Source organism: Curcuma longa, chromosome 11 (assembly GCF_044706935.1).
Source record: "Curcuma longa cultivar G26 ecotype Majalengka, Jawa Barat chromosome 11, ITB_CL_G26_1.1, whole genome shotgun sequence".
Classification (NCBI taxonomy): Eukaryota; Viridiplantae; Streptophyta; class Magnoliopsida; order Zingiberales; family Zingiberaceae; genus Curcuma; species Curcuma longa.
Genome location: NC_133871.1, coordinates 7,168,775 through 7,196,719, shown reverse-complemented (window position 1 = coordinate 7,196,719; position 27,945 = coordinate 7,168,775). Strand labels below are relative to the sequence as shown.

The window sequence follows — 27,945 nt, the reverse complement described above, 5'->3', positions numbered from 1 at the left end:
ATTGTTTTCATTGTAATAGGTCTTGTTTGGTTTGTCAAAGTCAGATGTTTTACAACATCTACATTGGTATATTACTTTAGCAAAAGTGCCTCACCCTAGCAATCCTATACAATTGGTCTCATAGTCATTCGTAGGGAAGGTAAATCAAGGAAGTTGCAATTAACTACTACAACATACGGGGAGGGTATTATTTCGGTTTTATCGAGATTGGATCCTCGTTCACTTCAGCAAGTCTATCCTGTAATAATCTGTTTTAATTATAATATATGTATATACGAGTGTTATAACATTCAAATGATATTACTATTAATATGATGTATTTATTTATTTAATATAAAATAAAATAAAGATTGAATGAGTGGTAAAATTTGATATAATTTAATACATAAATCCCTAACTAAGATTTTTTTTTTAAAAAAGGAAAACTTGGATTTTCTATAATTTAGTCTAAGACAAATTAATTGTTTGTGAAATTAAATTAATTTAATAAAAACTTATCAATATTTATTTTCTAATAAATTTCAACCTGTTTATATTTATGAATCAGACTGTTCGAAAATAAAGTTATTTATAAATATATTTAAAACTATATAACGCAACTCGATTTAGCTGAACTTATTTGGCTCGACGTGGTTCTGCAAGAGCACTGCGAAGATTTCCGTCGCTTGTGAGCGGAATTCTCTAGAAGCTACCGTTTCTTCGTCGTCGATTCCTCGCTTCGCCTTCGGTCGGAACCGCAGAGTTGCTTATCGATTGTTCCTTGATCAAGAGGTTTCTTGGAGGTTTGGATCGGGTAAGAGGCTTCTCGAATCGATTCCTTTCTCGTTCATCCGCCTTTTCAACAGATCGGTAACTTGCTAACTCATCGGATTAGGTTATTGAAGTTGGATATCACTTTCCATTGAAATTTTTAATCGTAGTTAGTGTTAGGGTTTGTCGAAACTTCGATTCGATCTATATTTTTAATCGTTGTTACTGTTCGTAGTCATGGAGAAAGATAAATCAGCCGGCGATGAGAGCAGTGGTTTTGGTGGCTTGCCGCCTCCTTCGCCATCTCGGTACGGCGCATTCGCAACTGCTTTGACTTCGAGCAGCTTTCCTGCCAAGGCTGGTGCGTCTTCTTCGGCTTCTAATCTCAGTGACGATCGTGAAGATAGGCAGTTCAGTCATGACATCAAGCGAATGCCTGATTTTCCTCGGAGAAGCAACGGCCACCGGCGAGCTCACTCAGAGATATTGAGCCTCCCAGATGACATTAGCTTTGACAGTGACCTCGGCATTGTAGGGGCCGGAGAGGGCCCATCATTGTCAGAAGAGACTGATGAAGATTTGATCGCTATGTATCTTGATATGGACAAGATAGCTTCATCATCTGCGTCCTCAGTATTGGATCTGCTAGAGAGCGAAACTTTGGCCACTGCATCTGTGGGTGCTAATGCTGAGAATGTGGCTGAAACTTCCAGCGAGAGGCCAAGGATTAGGCATCAACATAGCCAATCATTGGATGGATCTACCACTATCAAGAGAGAGATATTGGCATCAGGTGCAGGTGGAATGTCATTGGTCGAGGAAAAGAAGGCCATTTCAGCTGCCAAACTTGCTGAACTTGCTCTTGTGGATCCAAAGCGAGCAAAGAGGTTTGATATGTAGCATGCCACTTTTCTAAATTCTATTTGGAAGCCAAAATTTACTCAAGTGTTTTTGCACATTACCTAATGTTTCCTCCAATGTGTCAAATGGACAAGGTTTTAAGAAAAAAACTAAGTACATTAATGTGTTCTGATGAATGTCAATGTAGGCAGACTAATGCTGATGGTTGTCCTGAAACGAAGCTAACACTTGTGTTAAATAGCAAGGAATCAAAGACGAGGACATATTTTCTAATCTATCTATTAAAAAATGACAATTTTGTCTACAGGTGAACTAAATGAGGTGAAATATTACTTCATCGTAGTGGACTCACAGACTTGCTGTTTGTAACATTTGCAAAAAGATCTCAATGTTACTTTGCAATGATTTTGTAATTTAAAATAGAAACCCAAGAAAAATGAGAAAAAGAATTCCTACTATCCTTCTAGTTCAGATTTTTAGTCATGCTAAAGCTATCTTGAAATTCTCTTGCATCCTTGTTTCACTACATTTATCATTTTACTTCCGAATTTCATCTCGAGAAGGATTCTGTTTGTTGTTTTAGTTGAAGCAAAAGTAGGTAGGCCATCCAATTCTATGAAGTGGGCTGATGGTGGAAAGATTCATTTGGGCACACTTGTTGAGTTTTACTTTGGGATTAGTTCATTAAAATTCCGGCCAAGAGTTGTTTTCTATGTTTCTTTGTGGAACTATTTTTCTTTTATTTTGTTTTGTATTCCTTCTGTAGGTATGCTCATGGTTTCTATAACTGTGTGGTTTAGGTTTTTTCAGTTCCAGAAAAATTCTTCTAGTGAATTAATGTTTTTTTTTTTGCAGTTCTGAGCCTGGTTAATTTGGTCTTAGTAGTAGACATGTAAACAAAGAACAAGTAGTAAACTGATGAAAATCATATTATGGGTTCTTGGTTGTTTTTGGTAGGTGTAATTCTCAGTCATCTGTTATCAGAGGAGTTGCTTCTTGACGAAATTATACAAATGGAGAAGGCTCTTGATTGATTTAGAAATGTGTTTTATTGTGTATCTTTATCCATTTTTTCTACAACTCTGATATCTTTTCCAGATTTTTTTTTAAAGTAGTATTTGTTGGGATTTTCTAATTACAACTGAAACACTACTCTTATTGTGTCCTTATGGGTAAGGAATTAATCAGGAAATTTTGTTTAGAGTGTTTTAGCAAATTTACTTGGTTATCTGTTAGCAAATTACTAGATGTAGCATGACAGTTCTCTACATTGTGATGATTACTTAACTCTGCTTCAATATTGTGTTAAGTCCATAAAGCTTTTAAAGACAGTACTAATTCTGCACAAACATCTTATGTAGTTCATCTCCAAAGGCGGTTCTATATTTTCCTAATTTCCTATTACACTCAGGAAAATCCCTTATCTAAGAAACTTGTTAAAATATTTGACAGAGTCTGGGCCAATAGACAGTCAGCTGCTAGGTCAAAAGAAAGGAAGATGCGGTACATTGCAGAACTGGAGCGGAAAATAATGACCCTGCAGACAGAAGCTACAACTTTATCAGCTCAGTTAACCATGTTACAGGTACGTATGTATTCTTATTTAATTGATTGAAATTGAAAATTTGGATCACCTCAGAACTCAACTTTTTGGTCCATGTTGCACTATCAAGTTTCTCTTTCTAAATGAGAATAATCATGGTTGTCTAAATTGATAGAAGCATAGGATGGTCATAAAATCTTTGTATTTATTTTATCATATCTGTGGGATTATTGAAATCAGAGTCATTATGGGCAAAAAGAATCAAAGAAGAGAAAATTAAATCAATTTCACACACACACACACACACACATATATATTGTTTCATTAAAAATCAAACTAACAGTAGCATATTATATAAAATTTGAGTAGTAACACAAAATAATATATTATCACGATATCAATAATACCATATTATTATTATTATCAGGTCAATAATGTTTTGTTATTATTATAATATATTAAAATAAATAATAAGGTCATATTTATTATAGTTCCAGTCCATCAAATTGGGTCAAGGGGTAATTGGCCCATTGGCCCGGTTAAGGTTCCGGGCTGGGTCCAGACCCAGACCTGTCGGCGGGTCTACTTTGCGCTATCTTAGCTGAGGAGCAGTTTAGAGTAGACGATGATTTTGGAACCACAGGAATACAACTTGACACAGGCAATTCGACCACTGAATTGTGTTATCACCTTCTCACCTTCATGATTTAAGCCAATATCCTTTAAAATAACACTTGGTTGTGAGAAATAAGTAGCCTTATGAAAGGCAACACATCTAAAAACAAAGATTTATATGTTTTTTAATCCATACACTTTTTCCGTTGCTTCATACATAGTAACTGATGAAAATACTTTTTTTTATAGCCTTCACTTCTACCTTTCTTTGCTTAAGTTAAAAATCAGACACATTAATGCATAGAGAACAAAATACCTTACAAATGTTTGACACTTAGAACCCAATTAGTAAGGAGACTTCATTTTTTTAAACTAGAGAATTCAAAATTTCTTATTTCTAAAAGTTTATGTGCTAAAATTAGTAAGGATACATAAATTTTTTCTTAACATCTGAAAGTTTTCATAAAATGCCTTATTTTTCGCTGTCACAATTTTATTGTGGTGTATGCACACATGTTAATCTCTTCTAAGGCCTTGTTCCTTGCCAAATGATAAGAATACGTTCAAAGTCAATTCACCATTGTTATCAGTTCACAATTTTCTTTTCTTATTTTGTGTTACAATTTTAACGGTCATCCTGAACTCTTGAAATCCAGATATTTTTTCAATAACAGAATATATTCAAGTGTGTCTTGTGGAACATTTACAAATAGGAGCATATATCAAGAACCAAAATGTGAAGGAGTTTGTCTTGGACCCACTAAATCATTGTGAATAAGGTCCAACAAGACCTTACATCTTAAAAGAGAATGTCCAAGCAACTTCCAATGTGCTTTTTCCATATTAACAACTTTTACATATCGTCATAACTAAAAAGAGAAAGATTGGGAAGCTTGCAAACCAGATTCTTGACCATTATTGTCTTTAAGTTGTTCATATCAACACGATGAAGTTTTGCATCTCAAATAGTCGCAACATCCTTTTTGGGCATCTTCTCAATATAAGAACTATGTGTTTATAGGACTTACAAGTCCACCAAATTGGATGATGGAAGGATGTTCGCCTTCAGCTTCTTGACTTTCTTGAGTGACTCCAATCTTTTTTGGTTCAAAAAGAACATGATGATCGATGTTCATTGTCTTAGTCACGGAAAATAGATTTTTCTTTATACCTACACATGATATGCACTCCTAAGATTATTAATCATTAGATTGGACTATGCCACTTCCTTTTTTCTCTACTTGATGGATTGTATTATTTAACATGGCTATTGCATCATTCTCTTCATAAGAATGAAGACTAGTAAACTTTGAATCATCATCAGTAAGTGGGTGATATATCTGAAATTAACAATCCATCAACAATAAGACTGTTGTTTGTGACATTTACTTGAGTTTAACTCGATGACTTCCTTTTATATAAACAACTTTGCCACAACGATAACACTTGATCTTCTTTTTGTTGCCACCTTTCTTAGAAGAGAGTGTCTTTTTGTCAACATTCTTCTTATCATTCCTTTCATTATGCAGAAAAAGAGCTTCTCTTTCACCACCTTCAAGTGAATTGCCCATCATATAGTGAGATGATGGTTCTTGAGAAGTAATAAGATTCTCCAACTCTACCAAAGATATTTTATTTTTGTCATCATTCAAGTAGACATGATAAAGGGAGAATACTCCATTCAAAGACCATAAGTCATATGTTACTTCATCCTTCCTTAGATATAGTTTCTTCTTGATCGAAAAGTTAATTTACCGTGCATAACCTTTTAATCTTCAAGAAATATTGAGAAATTGATATGTTATCTTAATTTGTGTCAGCATTGCATTCTCCAAATATTGCAGATGAGCAAATTATTCTTATTGAGCAATCCATCAGCATAGTTCCAAATCTTGAAAGCCAATTTGCACCTAATAATGTGTTCAAAGAGATCATGGGAGATCTATCTCTTTAGCACAAATATGCCTTTTCATTTTATTATTTCACCTTTTTAGCATATTTGGGTAGTCACCTTAAGGTTCCTTGGTTGTATGGTCACCAACCACATTCCATAGGTCTTCACTAGTAAGATATGATTCCATGAAACTCAAATCTTTTCATTGAATTGATTGAGAATTTCCATTCGAAGTCCACCAACATGACCATTGAAATTTAGTCTTTGTCGAATGTCTTCTTTTTTGAGGTCTTAAAAGAAAACTTTCACTGCCCTTGTGGTTTTGATATCTTATGAAGAAAAGTAATACTACTATGTTTTTCTTTTAAATAGTGGTAATTAATTATATTCTACTTTTTAAAGCTCATAATCAGGTAGTTCAATGAGCAACATTGCCTGCTTGGCATGGGTGTAGGAATGACACGTGAACAATGAGTTTATGTTTTAGGTTTCAGTTTGTGTTTGTCTATGCACTCTGCATGAATCGATACCGAGGCAAGGGATTGTTGTGCTTTTTTTGGCATGGAAAATTGTCATTTCTGTGCGTGAAGCATGATTCAAGAAGAGAATTCACAATGTGTTGCTGACAACCTTTCTCTGCATTGTTTACAACTTGGACTCCCTCAGTGGAGGCAGAGATGGAGAGAGCAGAGCGAGCCATTGCCATCCGGTGAGATAAATATCTATGAGATTTTCTGCAATGAAGAAACTTTCTCATCACGTTTTTGGAAAGGCCAAAGAAGTCAGAATAGCAATACTTAGGTTGATTGGGGGGGGGGGGGGGGGGGGGGGGGCATAGTTTAGCTGTTTTTTTTTCTTCTAAAATTAATTCTGTCTATTGCTGCAATAGATAGTTTACTAGAATTTGTCATGCAAATCAAGCATGCATGTAGTTCATAGAACTTTGCACCACGTGAATTGGCATTGAAAGTAATTCACTATTTTCTTTTTAGATTCTGCTGGCAATGAGTTCACAATCTTTTTCTTTTATTCACTTGAAGTTATGCTTGCTGGTTTTCTTTGACAGAGAGACAACACTGGTCTGAATTCTGAAAACAACGAACTGAAGCTGCGTGTACAGACCATGGAGCAGCAAGTTCATCTGCAGGATGGTAAGGCTTTTATCTTTGATTTTTTATTAATAACTAACCTCTTGGTTAATACTAAACTTCAAAATTCTAAGCTTGTCTTCTAGGATTTCTTTCTCTATTCCTGCTATTTGTTTTTTTAAAGATCACAGTTGAGATATAGGATTTCTTAATGAGAAGAAAATTCTTACTGATAATGAGAAGAAAATTTGCTTATACAAAACCCAAATCTCACCACTTAATACTAAAATAAATCCATTGTACGCAGTATGGGACTTTGAATTATAAAACCAAATCTCACCACTTTACTAAAATAACAGTATGGGACCCATTATAACCATTGTTTCTAATACTCCCCTCTGGAACACAACTCTCTACCATGCCTAAATTGTTGCGCAAACTTATTTAAGTTTCATTAAGTAGCTTGGTAAGAATGCCAAAAATTTGTCCCTTGAAAGTGGTAGAAGGGCTATTATTCTTGGACATTATGGTACAATATGTCTAATGTGTTCATGAAAAAATTAATTATTTGCAAATTGCAATGTAAATGGAGTGATGATGCAAACAAGGTTAGTAAAGCAATGCTTGCATCCGCACGAAGCGTGGTCATCAGTAGGCCACAGCTCATGAGCAACAGGCAATGGTTATAGGCAGACCAATGGCTCTCGAGCAAGGGCTGGTAATGGTGGTGCTCAGTTCACAGAGGCTAGTAGTGACAGTTTCACATTTCTCAGAAGCCCTCTCAGCGACCGGAGGTAGATGGTCGGGTTGTAAGCAGCCCTTCACCAAGTTCAACCATCGATTTCTAATCTTCAAAGGGAGAGTTCTGGTTCTCTGATCCACAGGGTCTCTATAGCCTCCTTAGCAAAATGGTGGGTGTATGCCTGGCTTATAGAGAAAGGCTTGCCTTGGCTTCGAAAGGAAGTGGTGCTCAAGGGAACACCACACGGATTAAATGAGCTACTGTGAAGTGTGGTTTGGGTAGCAACCTCTATGGTAGGATGGCGATCTGTCAAAGCTCTGTGCAACAACAAATCTCTTAGTAACAAGGAAGGAGCTCTAGGGAAGATGACTACAAGTGGTGGTTGAACTTCAAATGAGTTAGTGGAAGAAAATGAAGTTTGGTATGTAGTACTTTATAAATCCTAAACCCATTATACATAACTAATGACTCATAATAAGTTTAATGCTTCCCTCAAGTTGAAGCATAGATTCTGTGTGTTCACCTTGTTGCATAAACTACAAAACATTTTGCAAATTGAAAAATAAAAGTAAGACATCAAAACAGGTAGGTGTCAGTTCCTTTGATCGCAAAGCAGTGTTAATAGGGAGAGGATGAAGCAGTGAGCTTCCCTTGAGGCAGCATTGACAACGGGAGATTCGCGAATGAAAGGGAGAAGGAAAACATTCAACGAAGGCCTTGGAAAACACTCAATGTGGGTCCTGGGACCGATAAAGATTATTGTCTTGTGGGAGACAACGAGCACAGGAAGGATAAGATGAGATCTGGAGGGAAGATGGACATCACAACTTATCCTCTGTTGAACGGAGCTGACTGAGAATAAGATTCTCTCTTTTGAAGAACTAGTTACTGTTCAGGTGAAGGTCTTCACAGGCTTTTAATACAATGCAGGATAAGTTAGGAGACTGACTAGACAACAGCTTGCAAGAAGCCTGCATTTACTTGATGATGGAAGAGAGAATTGCTTGATGTGGGCCTGATGTTGGAGCTTCACTGTAGCAACAAAGAAAAAAAGAGGAACCAAAGAGGCAGTGTAGGAACCCTTTGCCTTCACCTTTACTGGCATGTTTTTTTAGCAACAAACACAACTTGGGCAGTCATTAGTCATCCATCGTGGATAAGAGGCAAGGAGGAAGAGGTCGCAAGGAGATTTTTGGAAATCTGGTGCAGTAGCATCAAAATGGAATCCAGCATGATGAGAACTGCCAAGACAAGCGAGAAGTCATGAAATGGATAGGAATCGATCATCCGTTGGCTCATGTGACTCTGTGTGAGTAACTTAAGTGAGATACAAGTAAGGGTGGTGAGGATTCAAGATGATCGTTCAATGCGATGTCTGCAGAGAGGTTGATGGATGAGGGGAGCAATTGCAGACCTCTGCAGCCTCCATCTAGGGGGATTACTCTAGAAAACCTATCCTAGGAGTGGTTTTGCTGCCATGAAAATGGCAAGAGAATAATATCATATTGATTGCTATTCTATGTGTAGGACTCTATGAATTCTAAATCCAACATATCATCTAATATGGGACTAAATCTTTTATAAGCAACTCATAACACCTCCAACATGTACTAATTATAGGAATAACCAGTTGAAATCAAACCAGTTGGGGCTTTGACCAAACTGGTTTTGGGTACTAATTACGAAGGAGGTCCTCTCCATCAAACCGGTTGAACTAGTCCATGCCTTTTGATTTTCAACATAGTTTATTTCTCCTTCCCTTGAGTATTTTTATAACTCATAAATCTACGTTATATATAATGTCTATTCAAATTTCTTTGTGCAGCACTAAATGAAACACTAAGGGACGAGGTTCAACGTCTGAAAGTTGCGACCGGGACTGCAGCTGCTAGCACTGGCCAGATGGTAAATTATGGGCAATCTTCTTTCGGAGTCAACCAGCAGTATTACCACAAAGCTCCTCCATCGCAATCTCTCATGGCTGCCCACCAACTTCAGCAACTTCACTTGCATTCGCAGCAACAACGCCCGCAGCAGTATCAGGGACAACCATTGCAGAGGCAATCCTCTGCCGAGATTAAACCGAGGTTTATGGTTCCTCAAACCCAAAAGGAAGGGACTTCAGATAACAGCAATGGTGCTCCACAGGGATGAACGAGAGAACAAAATTGATTTCATTTTGATGCGATTTCTTCGATGTGCTTGCATTGGCATGCTTGCTTTTATGTTAGCCATACGATAATTGAGGAAGCTGAAAGTCCTGGATGCTACTCTTTTTTATTTTTTTAGTTTATCTTTGTAGAGTGTTTTATTAGTTCGGATGGATGAAAGTTTACTTGTGGTAGGTTATCCGAAGGCTTGTCGGTGGTTCAGCCATTCGTATCATGATCAAGAGGCGAGTTGGATGTTCATGGATACTAGAAATAATTGTGATCTTTTTTTCTTCTTTGTTTTTTAGTTTTCATTGCGTGATGTTAGGAACACTACATTGCCCTACATTTTGTAAAGATAGGAAATACTACAACAACAAAGGTAAAAAAAGGTCTAGAGAAGTTTTACGGGTAAATGTTTGTCCATGATAGGCAGAAAAAGAGTACATAATAATAAGTGTTACGTACGCTGACATAATAATAGTTAATACATTTTTTTTTGTTGTAAGGTGTGATTTAGCTGCCTTTAATCTTATAGTTAATGCATAAATTCAATACATTTAAAAAAAAAGATTTAGCAGTCTTTATTTAATGTAGCATAATGTTTAATTGTTTAATTTGTAAACGTGTTAAGTCAATTCAAATTTTATATTGTTTAAACTTGTTTGATAAAAGAATTGAGTTGAGAAATAAATTAAATTATTAAAATAATTATTTAAATTTAACTTGGTTCATTTTTTACAAGTTTAAATTCGATTTATTTAGATATTGAACTTTCAATTTAAACTTATTTGATTATATGAAATTTTTATATTTTTAAACTGATTTAGTTGGTTAGTGAACTTGATTTTAAAATTTTATTTATTTATTTATCACAATAATAAAAATTTTATTAATGAATATAATTTATAAATTCAGTTCATAAATATTTTTTTATGAAATAATTCATTAATGAATTAAATATATAAGTATTCAAATTTATTTAATTAATTAATTATATATATTAAATAAACAATATATTAATTTTTTTAATAATAAAAATATTTAATTTTTCAAACCTTAATTATTAACCAACAAAGGCAGTGCTGTGCTGCACTACGGGGAAAAAAAAAAATTCGTTTTGAAACTCTCACCTTCTGTTCCTTTCGGAGACGGAAACTACTCTGTCAATTCTTTTTCTTTTCTCTTCTAAACTTCAAACTTATCAGATAATTGAATTCTTCCGATCAGTTCGGTTCGATCCAATATTTTTCGCCATTTTATTTCTGATTTCAACGTTTAGGAAGGCTATCAAGAAAGCTCAGGCATGAGACAAAAATAAAATTACTTAAAGAGGCAAAGGGCACAGGTTTACCTTAATTTTTCGATACACTCCGATATAAAACTCATAAACAAGAGAATTCAGCCAATCAATCTATTGACCGAGAAGTTTAACTTCTGTGCATATGGACATTGCTCAAGTACATCTACCATGTTTACAGAGGCTGAATGAGTACATCTACCATCGATCGCCAATTCAGCCGACCTGAGTAAATAATGCGACTAAACCAAATACATTATGGATTACAAGTGGGAGATCTTTGAATGAAATTCTACCGAATAATTTTATAAATGACAATCGAGCATTTGAATCACGTCGCAAAGGAGGCAACAATGTTCGATGTCAGATCAATTATCGGCTTCATGATTTTGGCGTCGGGATCAAAAAGCTTGAAGCACCATACAAACAAGAATGGCTTTCTCATTCATAATCCTGAAATAAACATAAAACAAAATGTTGATTGAATTAATGCTATGGAAAGTAAACAAAACAAGAGTTCTAGGCCATGCCAAGTGATGGATGTTCTTAGCCAAATGAATAATCATTAGCAAGCCGCTGCTCACATTTCTTCGGAAAAAAAAAGAAGAAAAACCCTTTAGGGCTTGTTCACTTGGGAGGAAAAACAGGGTATATGGAAGATGAAGGATGAGAAGTAGATTGCTAACTGCCTCTCCCTCTCAGTAAAGACAGAAGGGATAAAACAAGCACCAGTTTGTGTGTGTGTGTAAATCAAAGGATGGCAGAATTTGCCTCCATCAAGTCTTTCTCAAGTAAACAGCAGAAGAATACTAGAAGGCAGCTTTCCATAACAATATGGAAAAATTAAACCACATTCATTATGTTTTATATCCTTGAAGTTTGCACTATGTATGATGCAAAAGAAAAGAAATAGTGAGGTACCAGGATTAATTTCTTGACCTACTCCTTTTCATCTTCTTCTAACATTAGCACTTGGTGCCTGCTGTGCAGCTTGCCCAGCAGCCCCCTCTTCCGGCGGCATGTTCATGGCTTGAGTCATGGCATTCAGCACAATGAAGACCAAAGGAATTAAATACATCCACTGTTGATGAAAAGGATTCACTGTTAAGCAACTTGATTAAGTTGATCGCGAATTGCACTTTATGCTAATTGAAAAACATAAACAGACTTGAATGTCCAGATAAAGCCTAGCTGCATATGAAGAAAAACCAAAAGGTATCTTACATATTTAGCCCAGAAAGTTTTTTCAGGAGGCTCTACACCTTCACCAACTCCCTCCTCCGCAGCAAGCAATTCTTCAGCAAATGTAGGAGTTCTGCAAGTATTAGAGAATAAAATTTGATATTTGTTAACCATGCTGTATATTAATTAACTTGTTGGAACTTTCCATTAAATCAAAACATATACTCCAAGAATAGTTTGACAAGGTGTAGTACCTTGGAGCTTGCTCACTAGTCTTCATAACTGTATATGATGTGAAAGACCACTTTGCAGGCTGAAAATGAGAAGAGATGCATGCAATATCATTTTATCATCACCAACAGAATGAAAATACTCTTCTTATTAAATTCCTCAATAACCTTCAATAATCCCTTCAATAGTCATTTTCTAGTTATGTCAAATCAGCACAGCGAGCCAAATTATTTGCAAGCATTAGCTCTATAATGTTCTTTTTCCAAAAAAAGTAAAACAAAGATAAGATGTCACTAAACGGTCGCCTATTTAACATTGCTACGACAATGATAGGAAGGCAGCCATCGATCTTTATTAATCTGACCCAGTAATGTATAGTTAACATCCATAGAAAAAGGTGCACTCTATATCATGTGTTACACATTAACAGGTTGTGTAATTTGCTCACCTACAAAAAAGCTCATCTTCACACTAACTATATTTATTCCCCATTTTATGTAGGAAAAACTACCTAAATCATACATTTACTATGTCACATATTACAGTCTAACACAAGTATTCCTTGTTCCAATCATGAAGGCAAATTTCTCAAAGACACACTCGAAGTTGGATTCCCAATGGACACCCAAAGTTTTTCTTTTTTCCTCCTCACTCCTACCTTTCTCCCTCTCCTTATTTCATATTCCTCTCTCTCTTTCATCCTCTCTTTTTCTTTCTTCTTCCTCTCCCTTCCTCCACCCTACTCCATCCTAAGGTGGGCATCACATCATTGATCCCCACCTCTCTACCTCTCTCCTCTCCCTCTTTTTCATCCCTCATTTTCTGTTCCTATATCTCCCTTCTCTTTCTCCCTAGGGCAGTGTCACCGCCATCACTGGTACCCTCCTCTCTTTCCCTCTTTTTTCTTCCCTCTCTCTTTCTTCTTCCCCACTCTTACCTTAGGAAGTGCAAATGTCAATGACAACAACATTATCATTGACAATGGCAGAGGATCCAAGTTAGGTTTGTAAGATCCTAGTCCAATACATATCCTACTTGAGTTTTAGAATGTTAAGCTCAATTTAGATCATAAGATAGTAAGATCCTAAGGCCTGGATCGCAATTTGACTACCATGACAAATCCTCTTTGTTTTGCAAGTAAACAAACTTAAGGAAAATAAACCAGAGTGGCGAGATTACTAATTCGGACCTATTGGTTCAATTGTGTTCCAGTCCATCTCAATCTATTTTGGTTTCAAAACAGATCAATAGCTATATAGATTTGATTGAGACATGTACTAGAATTGAAGATCTAAAGCCCTGCTTAAACTACTTAGGTGATTAAACATCACCACAACCATTTAGAAGAACATACATATCTGAGTAATCTTGGATATTGACAAGCTCCAGCTGACCCATAATTCACTGCCAAAATATTCACACCATCCTGTAAAAGCAAATGCAACTTGCTAAAATGATAAAGCATCAAATTAGTCGAGAAGATGAAATATTGGATGGTTGTCATTAAGAGAGAACTATTATATAATATAAATAGGACTCAATGTAATATACCCTATAAATAAAACACTCAATATGGGACTAGGCACAGAACAAATATAACTAAAATCTACATTAATCTAATAACTCTAACACTTGCTTTGATGTAGAGCATAAATATTACCTATGTTCATTTTGTTACATAAACCAGAGAAAGGCCCTGAAAATAAAATAAAACTAAGACATTTGATGATGATGAAAGTAAAGATATAATACTGGTGCAACAACTTGAATCTATGCAGATCTGGATTGATCTTTAACGAGTTGATGACTGAGCCGACAACTCCAAAATATCTCGATACACATAAGGAATTCAATATTTAAGTTTTAGAATTTGTAAGAGTTTGTTTCGATAGATCTTTTAGGTGTAGTGTTTGACTCTTCCTTTCACCTTTCCTTCTTATGATTCATGCCCTCCAAGCCACCCCATCTTTTAGAAGCAAGTGCGCCCCTTTTTGCCTCAGCTACGTCAACAGATTGAGGCTACTAACTCACTCATTTATGCTAGTTTTTTGACAGTTTTTTTTTTTTTTTTTTTTTTTTGCATTACAAGGAATGAGTTTTTGTTTGGTACAAAAATGTCACAGGTTCAATTGGTAGCAGATTTGATCCCTTTTGCCTTTGCCTCGACGAGAAGGTATGGTGGTCGTGCAAAGCCTCATCTGTCTAAGCCTTCTCCACTAGAACCATTCCATCTTTAGTGATCTCACCACTGCTGCCTGTAGCCAATCACCACAACCCCTTTCTAGCAACAATTAATTCTGTCACTCCCTACGACAAAGCCAACAATGCAACACCCGGTTAAAGACATGTTACCATACACCCAAATGGGAATCTATGAGTTCCACAAATAATTTGTTGCCTAGAGGTGGGCCACCACTTCTTATTGGGATTTTCTGCAAAGATTAATCTGGTACAAGACCTTTCATGACAACAGAGATCACTCTACTTGATCAAAAACTATAGATACAACAAGAAGTAGGCTTGCATCACCTAGATATAGTCATTCATGTCTTTGAAAATTACTTTTATTTAATTTTTTGGTTTAGACAATTTTCAGCATTTACCTAGATTTTCTCATAAACCAAAAAAAAATCCAGCTCACAGTAGTATTTTGTTTAAGGAAAAAAATGCTTTCACTAATTTTTTAGTTTATCATTTTTTTATTTTATAAATATAGATTTAGTGAGCGAGCATCTTGATTTTGATATAATAACATAAAGGATGTGCTTAAAACCCTAAAAACTAAAGTGGATAATCACAAACATACAAGTCCCACATATATGTAAAAAGCATCATAACAATAATTACATGCTTAAAGAAAAACCTGAATAAAATAATAGGCATAAACCAAAGCAACATATAGGAAATGTCATTGAGCATGTTAAGGCAAATGCTCCTAGTTATGGGGACCAATTAAATCCAAATGCATTTGATGATTGGTCAGCCAAAACTATAGAATCTTTTAATTGATACATGATGACCCTCACTGAACGAGCATGATTTGTCAAAGTGAAACCCATTAGAATAGCTAAGATATTTTGGTAAAATCTACCGACCAAGCTCAACTGACTTGGGGAAGGGGGGAGATTACCATAAAACGGCTTGAGATTTAAGAAAAGCTAACTAAAAAGTATGTTCCAATATTATTTTAAACCCTGATGATCAATTATAAAGTTAATTGTATAGTTAAATGTATAAATTTTAAGTGTGACAGAATGTCAAAGTAAGTTTGAGAATTCCTATGCACTGTAAAGTTAGAGAAGGCCATAAAACTATCCCCAACAATCAAACCCTTAAGCAGTTAGTGGTACATAATCTTAATCTAACTTCAATCCTAGTGCCAGTGCTTTATTTGCCATGGTTGAGGTCACCTGTATAGTGTTGGCCATAGCACCTGAACATGAAGACATCACCGTGGAAGTCTAGGGAGCGATGAAGAGATTGAAACCTTATGAATCCTTAGACTGATGGAGATGAGAAAAAACTATGAGATCTCACATGGTGCTTTGCATCTCATCGCAATGTTAGATACAATGAGACATAGAACCACACTAATATTTTTAAACCACTGAAAAACATAGAAAGAGAGCATGCAAAATTGTAATTGATAATGAGAGTTACATAAATGTTGTTACAACAATGGCCCTTTCTAGAATACAACTCACTAGAACATCACCCAAAATCTTCACAAAGTTGCATGAGTAAATCAAATATTTGTGTCATAGAAAGATGTCTGATTTATGTTGAATGGGTTCCTACATAGACAATATATTATGGGATCCTTCTTATAAACGCTGCCCATATCATTCTAGATAAAACTTGGCTATATGAACCCTCTGTAATGCGTTTCAGAAGAGAAAACTTTTATATCATCAAATACAATGGGCAGAATATTGTATTGAACCATATCAAAACCTATTCTGATTGAGCCTAAACCCAAGCCACAAACAAAATCAACTCAATCATTAAGTCAGTCCCTTCACCTCCTAACACAATCAAGTTTGAGAAAGAAGAGAAGGATCTAAGAGTGATGCTGGCTTTAGTGGCCAAGGACAGTAACCTAATCTTAAGGAAACCTCAAGGGACTTTCAAGACATAACTTTTGAAGAGTTTCACAATGACTTACCACCTTTGGACACAGTTCAACACATACTCCTTGTTCCAGATTCTCAATTACCAAATCCCCACACTACCACATGAGTTGCAAGAAAGAGCTGAATTAAATATACAAGTCGAAGCACTCTTTTTAGAAAATTATAAGTTCTTGTCTTGTCTATGCACTACTGACCCCTAAAAGAGAGAGCTCTAGAAAATCAATTTTTGTCAATCATGTCATCAATAAGTTCAATATAAATTTCTCATATCTACACTTTATGGCATGCACAACTTGATAGTTGGAGCACAAGAGTTAATCACGATGGACTTGTGTATTCGGTATAACCAAGTTGAATTGAGAAAATATTATTATTTTTTTAACTTGTGTGCGTACAAGATAATGTCAAAACTATACTATTTCAAACGGAACACAAAGTCCAAACTTGTATGCTAGTTGTTTTATTTTCTTCTTCATCTCCTTCCTCCTTCCATCACCAATTCACCAACAACACAATACATCGGAACAATATTGTTCTTGGCACGACTCGAGATTTTGAACCTTGGGTATAACCAATTTAGAATTAGTGATGAATGGAAGACACCTTTAAAATTCATTTGAACTTTGAATTTTCCTCAAATTCCATTAAGTTGTCCCATAATATCAATTGATTACTATTGTTTTTTAACAACATTTAAGAGGATATCAGGAACTTGTTTGAGAAATTGACTGGAATCAAATTGGCCATTGTCAATCGCAGTCCATCTAGGCTGATCCAGATCGAGATGGGCCGAGTTTACCAACTATGGATACACATAAAAATATTTTAAACTCCAAATATTTTACATCTATTTAGATCAAATTGAGTTCTTTAACTCTTATGACATAGGATGGATGTTCATATACTTTGGTCTTAAGCTTAGATCTTCCCAAACAATACCATATATTTAAGGACAATGATGACTCTAACAAGTATTCCAGAAAGACTACACTTGCAAGCAAAGAGAACTATTTCCAATCACTCAAATCATGGCAGGTCATATAAAGATAATGAACCTCATCACTACTGAGACACCCTTTTGGTGCATATATGCATAGTTCCATATAAACCTAAAATTATTTGAAGCATGAGCAACAAAGAATTTTAGCTAATTTCTTATCAAAGAATATAAAGATACACAAGACACAATTATCAAGTTACACGACTGAATGGGAAGGAACTATGCATGAAGCTTTTTTTTTAACAAATAACATTGCGCATGGCAATCATAAGTAATAGTAATTACCGCATGGATGGTAAAATGCTCGTCCAAACTCTCTCTAGGAATGCACCTCTGAAACAAAAACCTAGTCAGAGAAGTAGCAATTGGCATCCAATTGCATGTAAAATTAAATCTATCTACTTCTATTGCTATTAAGCACAATCAAAATCAACATGATATCCTTCAGGAAATGATCTTTAATATTATGAAATACAGATAAATGATGGCCATTTTCATAATCATGCAAAACACCGCATGGTTTAAAGAGATTGATAATATGTTGATAAAGTCACACATAAAATAAAAAATTGTAAAATTTTGTTATACAGTCCAAAACATTATTGATTATTGTCTAGAGGATAATATCTTAAACTAATCCATGAAAGAATTATCTTAAAACAAATTTACAAGCCTGCAAAAGCATCAACTAGGTATCTCAAGAAAAATCTTGTAACCATAGTTCAGCAGTTGATCTCATGGAAGAGTTGAAAGGTAAAAAATCTAACTAGACAGTTCCTATGTGTGTGTGTATATATAAACAAGCTTACAAAATCTGACCCAGACATTTAAAGATCAACAATTATAAAACTAGTGCAAAGTGAAGAAATGTTAAGTAGATAAAAGAAAATCGGCTAATGAAATATATTTAGTGTGGACCTTTATTCTTATTGTCGTCGACTTGATTCATGCATACCTCTATAGTGAACTTTATTTTTCCTATTTCATAGTATAAAACCGGACCTAAAGATCTGACACTATCTTGTTACTATATGGTGCTTAAGAAACAAAACTGCATTTTCAGAAGCATTATTTTGCCTTTCAATTTCAAATTAGAATGAAAAGCGAATAGAACAAGGGGGGAAAATTGAAGTTAAACAGAAGAATCAGAAAATGAACGGGTTGTTTACTCACAGCTCTGACTGATGAAACAACAAAATCTCTTCCTGGAGGATCTAACACATTAGATGGCACTCTGATCGTATAGTAGCCGTCTTCTTTCAATAATGTCTGCAGCAAATTAAATCTAACGATTCAGTGTCCATTCTATTACTCATCTAAATTCCAGTCGCACATAAAAGACATTTTCTCCGAAAGCAAATTACCTTGAAAGCCTTCTTGTCTTCCTCTGTCAGTGCGTTTCTCGAGAACCTAAGCTTGATTAGAGTCTGCAATCATATCCAACATCACTAAGAGATGCAATATTTTGAATGGTAAAAGGCCAACACTCTTATTATCGCGCTTAATCAATAAAAATTACATTTTTCCCCACCCAATCAGAAAAGGAATCATCAAAAACTAAAAAGAAATAGGGGTAGATCATCGTAGAAAAACAAACAAAGGGAAAGTGAAAACTAATCTATACCTGTCCTCCATGGCTCCAGGACTTGAGGCGAGCGGTAAACGTTCCAGCAGGCGAGAACCCAGGGGTTCCCAACTGATGCTCCAGAGAGAACTGGACCGACTTCGAATCGGAGGATCCGGCTAGCAGATCAAGTTCGGGTCTTCGGCGGACTGGTGTTTGGGTAGGGATGTAGGGCTGGGGATCGGCCGCTGGTCGGCCGCCCTCGAGCCCGAACTCCTCATCATCCTGCATCAACTCATCGGAGTGGAACCCAGCGGCAGCCGAGATCGAGAGGAAAGCTAAGAAGAGCCGCAAAGATAGCAGCCGGCGATTGGTCTCCGCCATCTCTGCGCTCTGCATCCGGAGTGCCCAGCTTTGCTCGAGCCATGGCCAGTTTCTCTCTAATTAGCGTTCTCGTGTGTCCGACTCAGCCCGGCCCATTTGTCTGTTCTAGTTTGGGCTGGTTTAGCCCAGCATGAATAGGCCCATGGTTGTGAAAAGAGAAATTATAAATAATCATATATTTAATCAAAAAAGACGTGCTAAACGAAAAAAAATGTCTTTTTTTAAAAAATAAAAGAACATCCCATTGAATATTTTATTTTAAAAATACTTTTACTTTCAATATTATTATAATATTATTTTTTACTTTCAATTATTTTAAAAATATTTTTTACTTTCAATAATATTATAATATTATTTTTTTTACTTTCAGTTATATTATAGCAATTTTTTTAATATTATTATAGTATTACAACAGCTACTTATAATAATAATTTTTATAATTAATTAAATAATTTTTGATAAGTTGATACATAATTCTTTTATATGATATATTTATAATTTAACATTTAATATTTTAAAATTTTAAAATTTTAAATTTAATTAAATTATGTAGCAACTTTAATAGCTTTTATAACTTTTTAAATTGATTTTGATCATCTTAAAATGATTTTCATCCGTTAATAAAGATTATTTTAATCAGATTGTAATATTTATGATTTAAGATTCTAAGATTTAATTATAATTGTATAACAATTACTTAATAGTTTATATAATTATTTTAAATTAATTTTGATTAATTTAAAATATTTTTAATCATATTTAAATAAAATCAAGTTGATAAAAAATATTTGATATAATAGTGTATAATAATTTTGATAAAAAAATAATTAAAATTTTATAAATAATTTTAATTAAAAATATAATTAAATTTGTATATTACAGTAGTTATCAATTACTAATTATCCGTTACAATAACATTAGGATAAAAGATATTTTGGATATAAAAATATCTGATGGGACATTTTAAAAAAATTTGAGAAAGGAATATTTTTTTGAGTATTTATAAAATTTTGAACGGCCTTAATTTTTGTCTAATAAAATTCGACGTTGTATGTTGATTTTTTTAATCTATAAATATTAGTGTTACTTTAATGATCTTTTTGTCATTAAAACTAATCGCTATGATTTGCTAGTAGCTAAGTAAATTTTAAAAAGGATTACTTTTGTAGTCACTCAACTAATTCGATCATAAATTTTGCAATCGCTTTTGTTTTTTTTTAATCTAAGTGTTAAGTTCTTGAGATCTAATTAATTTAAAGATGAATTGTTTTGCTCCATAGACTAATCACTAACTAAATCCAAGAAGCGTAGGACCGACTTATGATGGGGTGGAGCAGGATAGATTGGTTTACCATTCATAGTGAGTTGGTTACGAAAGATTTGCATTCGAATTCTGGCGAATCTAATTCAAAATGATTTACCTCCTTATAGATTGTGAGGTCGATATGGAGCTGCTAGACTATTTTACCCAATCTAATCTAACTCAAAATGGTTTGTGAATTAAAACCATCCCATGAACCAAAAAAACATATAAAAATAAAATTTTAAATTTAGAACGTGGATTAGACGGATAATTCACGAGTCTATTGAGTTTTTATTTTAATTTTAAATTAAAAAAATTCAATTCACGGACACACCTAAGTGCTAGCGCTCTCCTAGACTCACAATCCATGTGAATTAATCAATTTAAATATGTTTTTAAATATATCGATAAAATTTTAATTTAATTTATTTAAATTATTTGATGGATAAATTATTTACTTTTAAATGTTATTTTTTGAAAAAAAACTCATTCAATAAGAATATCTTCTAGTCTACTACCTCGCTCTATAACTTAGGCGAGAAGCAATTTGATCTTATTATTTCCTAATTCATTGATTTAAAATATTTTAAAATTCACGTGTTAAATCGGATTAATTTTTATTCTATTAAACTTGGGCGACAAGCAATTCACTTGAAGTAATCGGAATTTTTTTTAAAGAAAAGAAATAATTATTAAAGTGAATATTTAAAGTCTTTTATTATAACATTTCATTGGCCAACCGAACGGTCTAGATCTCCTGGCAGCTACCGTCGCGTGTCGTCAAATCGCGCTTCCTCACCTGCACGTGTTCATCCTCCCCAGCCTCATTCTTTCATCTAAACCCTTATATTTATATCATTCTCACTTTTACCTATTCATGTAGTTATACAATTATACTTATTTACATTTCATGACAATTATACGAAGTTATGTAGTTTTTTATGAAATTGCAAGGGTAAAATTCAAAAGGCGCCTGTTAATTTTGTTTTTATCAAAAAGGCGCCAAATTTATGAAAAATAAAGAACATGACGATTTGCCCCAAATTTAGGAGCTTCCTTGTCCTTTTGCATTAACCCCCTCAATATTTTAATATTAATTAAAAGTATTACAATATAAAATAAAATTACTCTTATTTGTTAATTAAAATTATTATATTATATAATATTAAAGTATCAAAATCACTTGTACAAATAGTAGTTTTAATTAAATTATTATATATTATAATTTCAATCAAAATTATTATAGTTAAAATAATAATATTTGTAAAATAAAAAATAAAATAAAGCGTTATTTCGAATTTTTGAAAAGTAGAGTGTTTTTGATTAAAATGGTAATATGAGGCGTTTTTGATTTTTGCCCAAATTGCAAATGTAAATGGTTGGGATTTAGAATTATAAAGGGGGATTCCTGTAAAAGGGGAAGGAGGCTCGTTCTAAATTTGGGATAAATCACCGCGTTCCTTGTTTTTCTTCTCTTGCGCCTTGGTCGCTCGCAAGGCCGAAGAAGAGGGGAGAAATAGAGGGTTTCGTAGCTCATCGATCGGGCCGCGGAAAGGGGAAAAGTTGAGGTTTTGAGTGGTTCTTCTCCCGTTATCTCCGGTGTTGTAGGTTCCTTTCTTCCTGTACCCTTAATTTGACTCTCCCTGCTCGTTCTCTTTTGCATTGGTGGCGGCCTTGAGGTTCTTTCGATCTGGTGGTTAAAAAGACTGATATTTGCATCATTTTTATGTGTTTCGCAGGTATTGTGGATTGGTTCGAGGTTGTAGTAGATCAGCATATCGGATTGTTCTACTGTTCGGTTGAAAAAAAAAAAGATCTCTGGTAATCCAGCTTAAGAAACTTGATAATTGTTTGAGGGCTTGTTTTTTCTCTTTGGCTAAATTGAGGGTTACTGTTGAGCTGGCATTTTGTGTTTATTATTCAAAGTCGACGAATTTCTTGGGTCATGAAAATTAGATTAGGTTTCTGCAAAGACAAATCGTTAAAGAACCGGAGTTTGGATTGAAATTCTTTTGATTCACACGTTCGTGCTGAAGAACCAAGTACTGGGGTCATTCTGGTCATTAGGTTCGAGGATGGCATTCAATTTTTCTTCTTGTTCTATGCTTCCTGTCCCATTGGTCCATTCTGATAATGAATCCTACCTATCGGTGTTCGAGGGGAGCCAAATCTTTGTGTACCCAGTTTTGTCTGGTTGGGAGGCTGTAAATGCTTTTGACTGCGTTGTTGGGGACAACCAGTCGTTGTCAGTAATAGACGATGTTTGTGATCCTGTTGATCTGTTACCGGATGACCCATTTGGGATGGAGTTAAACAGAAATATGGGAGCTGCTATAGATGGCTTACTTAAGGCTAGCTGTAGGGACTTCTTTGGATGGAGTTTGGTTTGCTCGCCTGAAATTCAATTTAACGATGGTGCTAGATCAGAAGAGCTTGATGGTTGGCCAATTGAAAGCTTTGCAGGATTCTCTGTTTATGATAGTCTCGATGAACATTCTGAAACTGGCTTAATAGACGGTGAATCTTTGAACCTCTATTGCGAAGACAATACCCACTTCAGTGGAGGAGATGAGGGACTTCCACACGATGGACTTATCTTCTCACTTAGATATGTGGATCTTCGAGATCTCCTCTCACTTGAAAGGGTCTGCAGGTCCTTGCGTTCTGCTGTTCGAAATGATTCTCTTTTGTGGAGATCTATGCTAATAGATTCTCCATTGAGTGAGAAGATAACAGATGATGTTCTCCTGCAACTAACCAGGAGAGCTCAAGGGAACTTGCAATCTTTGAGTCTGATAGGTTGTCCAAGGATTACAGATGAAGGCTTGAAGTGTGTGTTGGACAATAATCTGAGTCTAAAGAAGGTTAGTGTATTTTTTGTTGAATCATTTGATTGTAAATACTTGGTGCAAGACATTCTAATTTCATTCTTGCCACTTACCTGTATAGATTTCCCAAAATGATAATCATGCCTGGTTGTCACATACTCACATTGTCTACTAGCAATATAGACAAAAATATGAATTGACAAACTGCTTGCTGATCTTCTAACTGCATGGAATTTCTTCACTACATGAGTGATCTTAAATTGTTTTTGTGCTATTCTGAGTTGTATCTCAAATTTATTTATGTTTTTCTCTACATGAGTGATCTTAAGTGCATGATTGACAAATAGCACACCCATCTATGAAGCAATGGCCATAGTCGAAGAAAAATGAGAATTTTATGTTTTCATTTTCATTATAGAACTAGGTGTATCTACAGTTCTGGTAGCAATTTGACCATTACAAAGGGATTATGTGTTGTTTCATGAGACTGCATTTTAATTAGCACAACAATACAACTCTTACAAAAACAGTGAGACATTTAAATATAGATGTCTTTGGCATTTCTAATTGAGTGCTTAACTATGAAACTTCAAATTGGACTACTGTTATCTGATGACAATGCTATTAGAAGATTTGTTTTTGGATTCACAAAAAATGCCTCTGATTATACAAGGTATGCATGTATATAAGACTCTCATGAAGCCTTAAATTAGAGGGATTCTTGTCCATTGGGTTTTGTCCTCCTTTAGCTTTGTTAACTGAGAGAATATATAAATTTTCTATGTTGAGCATCATCCATCTTCCTTCTAATTTTGTGTTATTTTATCCTAGACCTTGGCACATCTTTCTAATGCTGAAACATAATATTAAGTTTACTTGTCTTATCTTTAAACATAAGTTGTAGCCCCCACGGGCATAGCCGAGTTGGCACTCAGTGGTAGATTGCTACATTTAAACATAAGTTGTTTTTCTCTTGGAAAACAGTGTTATTCAGGATCTTGTACGCAGACAAGCCACACCCATTTTGCATTGGAAAGCCTCATAAATACTAGGTAAATTACCAAATGACTTTTCATGATGTGTTCTCAGCAATTCCACTTACATACTTGCCTTGCCGTCACTATGCTTGTAGGCTTTGACTAGATGCACCCTTTTTGCTAGAGAAGCCCCATTATCACTAGGTAGGTTATCTAGTAAAGACAAGTCACTTACATACTTGTATAGACGTTACTATGCATAATGGCATGAGATTACCTATTACTATAACATAGCAGAAACATAACACATATTAGTTTTACCACAGAGATCATGTCTTGGTTCTAAACTGCTATGCCTATAACATTTAATAGTACTACCTTTATGTTGTCTGATCATCTCGCATCACAATTGATAGATCACTAAAGCGCACTATTAGGCATATAAAAAATACAAGAATAATTTTATTCATTAATGATATGCAATTATAAAGGTTAACAAATCTCCTTACAATCCAATTGTATTTAAGGTATCCTCACTATCACAAAGTTCATAGATTTGTTCTTCCATGGTATATGTCATCAATTGGATTTTCTTTTTCTGCTTGTTGAAAAGACAATATTGTTTTGTTTATTCAAATTCTTTGTATTGGATCTACGTTGGCAACTTCAGTTAAGCCCTTACAATTTTCTGTTTGAGACCTTGAAAATCCTCACCAATCCATTATATTCACTGAATAATAATAATAATATAACTTTTAACAGTGAATGTTATGGTTCTAAGCAATGAATTTATGCCATGATGTGAATTTGGATTCATAATAAGGAACTAAGTACTAACAGAAATCTACAACAGGACACTCACCCTACCCTCATTTCTGTATTGCTTTTCTACTTATATGGAATGATGATAGCCAAACCTATGCTAATCCCTATGGTGAGCAGTTCATTTGCTATGCCTTACCTTTCCACTGCACTCAAATAGAAACAAGAGCAATTCACCAAAGAAAGGAGTCATCCATGAAAGGGTGTATGTATTGGTACCAAAATCATATTTATGGCCATGGGAAGAATTTATGAGGTTTTGACTCTGTTATTTGATTATTTTTATGTAATAAATAGTTCAATAAATATCATTATTTATTTACCATTCTTAAGTAAGTTAAGAAGCAATTCTATAATTCATGACAAATATTTTTTCTGATTTCTTGTAGACTTTCTATAGGATTAACCACAACTGGTCTAGTACATAAATGTGAGAGATGACTTTTCTCTATTATTTAAGTGAACATCTTAAATTTGTGAAAAATGTTATATATGCATCTCTTTCCCAAACTTTGACTTTATGCATTATACTAATGATTCATTCTATGGGGTACTACAGTTGCATATTCCTGGGTGCGTAAGACTAAGCCTTGAAGGTATAATAAACATCCTCAAGGAATATCAGTCAAAATGTTCATCAGGAATTGAGCAGCTCAAGCTTGGTAGACTTTTCAGTGTATCCCAAGAACAATATGAAGAGTTGAAGTTGTTGCTACACACAGACCAACATCAACAACCCCAAGCTCAGAAACTGAGGTTCTATTACACTAGTCGATCATCTCTTGGTTGGGTTGATGAACGTGCTATTGACATTGAAATGTGCCCACTTTGCAAAAAGTACAAATTAGTTTATGATTGTCCTTCAGAGAGTTGTCAAGGAAGAGGTTTTATGCAATGCAGGGCCTGTGACATTTGCATTGCTAGATGCATCCAGTGTGGAAAATGTATCAAAGACTGCAGGTATGTAGAGACATTTTGTCTCGAATATTTGTGTTCAGATTGTTGGAAGGAACTACAGGAGAAATTTTAGAGCATCAAGAATACTGAAAAAAAAGTGAATTTGCTACCTTAGACTGTTGACTATCCATTCAATTGGTTAATAGGCAATGCGTTTGCTTAATTTTATTGAAGAATTCAAAGTTACCCCATCCAATCAATATTCAATTGGGGGGTATTGCAAAAATGGAAGCTTCATATTTCTACGCCTTTCTGGGTCACCAGCAGTTCCTTCAAGCAACGACGAAGTTCTAGTGATTTATAAATCCAAATGCTAAAAAAAAAAAATCAGAGATGCAGGTATGTTGAAACTTTCCGCCTCAAATATGTATGTTCATGTTCATATTGTTGGAAGGAGCTACAAGTAGAACAACTGAGCACTTAGATGGATGAATTTGCTCATATATCGAAGAAATATAAGTTTGGCTACCTATTACTTTTTGCTGGTGTATTGTTCAATATGGAACTTCATACGTCTGCTCTTTTACTGGCCAAGCAAAAAGTATGAAACAGGAGCAATATTTACCCAAAAGATGAGAAAAAAAATGGTAGAAGCAAGTGATGATGTCAAGAGCACCCTTTGTTATTGTGCACAGGATCAGGAGAAGCAAGTATGAAACAAGAGCAATATTTGCCCAAAAATGAGGGACAAAATGGTAGAAGAAAGTGACAATATCAAGTACATCCTTTGTTATTGTGCATATGATCAGAAGTATTTGAATTATGAAATATGAAGTTTGGTTTCCAGGTAGTTTTATTTGCTTACCATTTAATGCACTTTCCATGAACTATGAATCAATTTGATTTTCATTTTCATTGCAGTAACTATGGAAGTTTGAGATTCACTTGCAGAGTCTGAGCGCATGTGAACGAAAATGATATCAAAGAGTTTATGAGCTCACTTCCCTAGTATACCTACAATTTGTGTTCTTTGATCTGACCATTGGCTCAAGTGCTGGTGGGCTCGGAGCGATACGCCTTGAATGATGGTGTCCTTTAGTTCTGCCTCCAGTTTCATTTAGAGAATGCTCCCTTATGATGGCACAATGGCCCAAGTAAAGATGGCACGATGCTCCCTTAAAGAATGCAATTCAACTGTTTGCTGATTAGCAATATGTTGTTTTGAACTTAAGAATCTTGATTCTGCTTGATATTATATTTGCATAACAGTGAAAAATCAGCTACTCGTTAGAAAGCTAGAATTTCTAAAACGATTCTAGCATTTTAAATTTGGGAAAGGAGAATGTTAACAAGGTAGAAATCTTCAGATTGTATCAGAATGTATCTGTTCTTCTATGCTCAACCGCATGCATATTTATATTGTTCAACTAGTCCAATGCTTCAGGTTGTATCAGAAGATATTTGTTTTGATTATACTGAAACCTTCCACTGTTCAATGGCAAACTATAAATGCTGTGTTCATATAGTAATACAATTACTACATGGTTATTGTTTATATTTTGTTCTTCTATCAAAATTTGTCTGGTATGGAATTTTTACATGATATTTATGTTCTTCAGAAGGAATGTGAGACATCCTTTTTAATATATCTTTTAAAATGAGGCATTTTTTAATGATCATA

At 34.7% G+C, this 27,945-nt stretch overlaps 3 protein-coding genes across 4 annotated transcripts; 2 read left to right on the top strand and 1 right to left on the bottom strand.

Moving 5' to 3' along the window:
• The first annotated feature begins 619 nt into the window (after nucleotides 1-619).
• On the top strand, nucleotides 620-9,941 carry LOC141839624 (putative transcription factor PosF21). The gene is made up of 5 exons (XM_074727416.1): nucleotides 620-793; nucleotides 986-1,637; nucleotides 3,064-3,196; nucleotides 6,730-6,814; nucleotides 9,319-9,941. The coding sequence occupies exons 2-5, from the start codon at nucleotides 988-990 to the stop codon at nucleotides 9,645-9,647; spliced, it is 1,197 nt and encodes a 398-aa protein (XP_074583517.1). The 5' UTR covers nucleotides 620-793; nucleotides 986-987; the 3' UTR covers nucleotides 9,648-9,941.
• A 1,081-nt stretch (nucleotides 9,942-11,022) lies between these two features.
• LOC141839364 (uncharacterized) lies at nucleotides 11,023-19,470 on the bottom strand. The gene is made up of 9 exons (XM_074727093.1): nucleotides 19,114-19,470; nucleotides 18,854-18,916; nucleotides 18,663-18,758; nucleotides 17,775-17,822; nucleotides 13,711-13,782; nucleotides 12,380-12,438; nucleotides 12,168-12,258; nucleotides 11,865-12,024; nucleotides 11,023-11,396 (listed from the first exon to the last, which is right to left on the bottom strand). The coding sequence occupies exons 1-8, from the start codon at nucleotides 19,450-19,452 to the stop codon at nucleotides 11,893-11,895; spliced, it is 900 nt and encodes a 299-aa protein (XP_074583194.1). The 5' UTR covers nucleotides 19,453-19,470; the 3' UTR covers nucleotides 11,023-11,396; nucleotides 11,865-11,892.
• Nucleotides 19,471-22,225: 2,755 nt separating this feature from the next.
• On the top strand, nucleotides 22,226-27,735 carry LOC141842352 (F-box protein SKIP14-like). Of its 2 annotated transcripts, none has more exons than XM_074730561.1 (4): nucleotides 22,226-22,348; nucleotides 22,480-23,604; nucleotides 25,927-27,111; nucleotides 27,186-27,735. In XM_074730561.1, exons 2-3 carry the CDS (start codon nucleotides 22,816-22,818, stop codon nucleotides 26,395-26,397), a joined length of 1,260 nt encoding a protein of 419 aa, XP_074586662.1. In that variant the 5' UTR covers nucleotides 22,226-22,348; nucleotides 22,480-22,815; the 3' UTR covers nucleotides 26,398-27,111; nucleotides 27,186-27,735. The 2 variants fall into 2 exon arrangements, with proteins under 2 accessions (XP_074586662.1, XP_074586663.1); XM_074730562.1 differs by having other exon boundaries at nucleotides 22,234-22,344.
• The last annotated feature ends 210 nt before the right edge of the window (nucleotides 27,736-27,945 follow it).

Excerpts from the sequence above, each read along its gene's own strand:
- LOC141839364 (XM_074727093.1), bottom strand. The coding sequence starts at position 19,452 with ATGCAGAGCGCAGAGATGGCGGAGACCAATCGCCGGCTGCTATCTTTG. Across the intron at positions 12,439-13,710 it reads ATCCAAGATTACTCAGATAT|CCTGCAAAGTGGTCTTTCAC; the intron begins GTATGTTCTTCT and ends TCTCATTTTCAG. Across the intron at positions 12,025-12,167 it reads AAACTTTCTGGGCTAAATAT|TGGATGTATTTAATTCCTTT; the intron begins GTAAGATACCTT and ends TTTCATCAACAG.
- LOC141842352 (XM_074730561.1), top strand. The coding sequence starts at position 22,816 with ATGGCATTCAATTTTTCTTCTTGTTCTATGCTTCCTGTCCCATTGGTC. Across the intron at positions 23,605-25,926 it reads ATAATCTGAGTCTAAAGAAG|TTGCATATTCCTGGGTGCGT; the intron begins GTTAGTGTATTT and ends GGGGTACTACAG.
- LOC141839624 (XM_074727416.1), top strand. The coding sequence starts at position 988 with ATGGAGAAAGATAAATCAGCCGGCGATGAGAGCAGTGGTTTTGGTGGC. Across the intron at positions 1,638-3,063 it reads GATCCAAAGCGAGCAAAGAG|AGTCTGGGCCAATAGACAGT; the intron begins GTTTGATATGTA and ends AATATTTGACAG. Across the intron at positions 3,197-6,729 it reads CTCAGTTAACCATGTTACAG|AGAGACAACACTGGTCTGAA; the intron begins GTACGTATGTAT and ends TTTCTTTGACAG.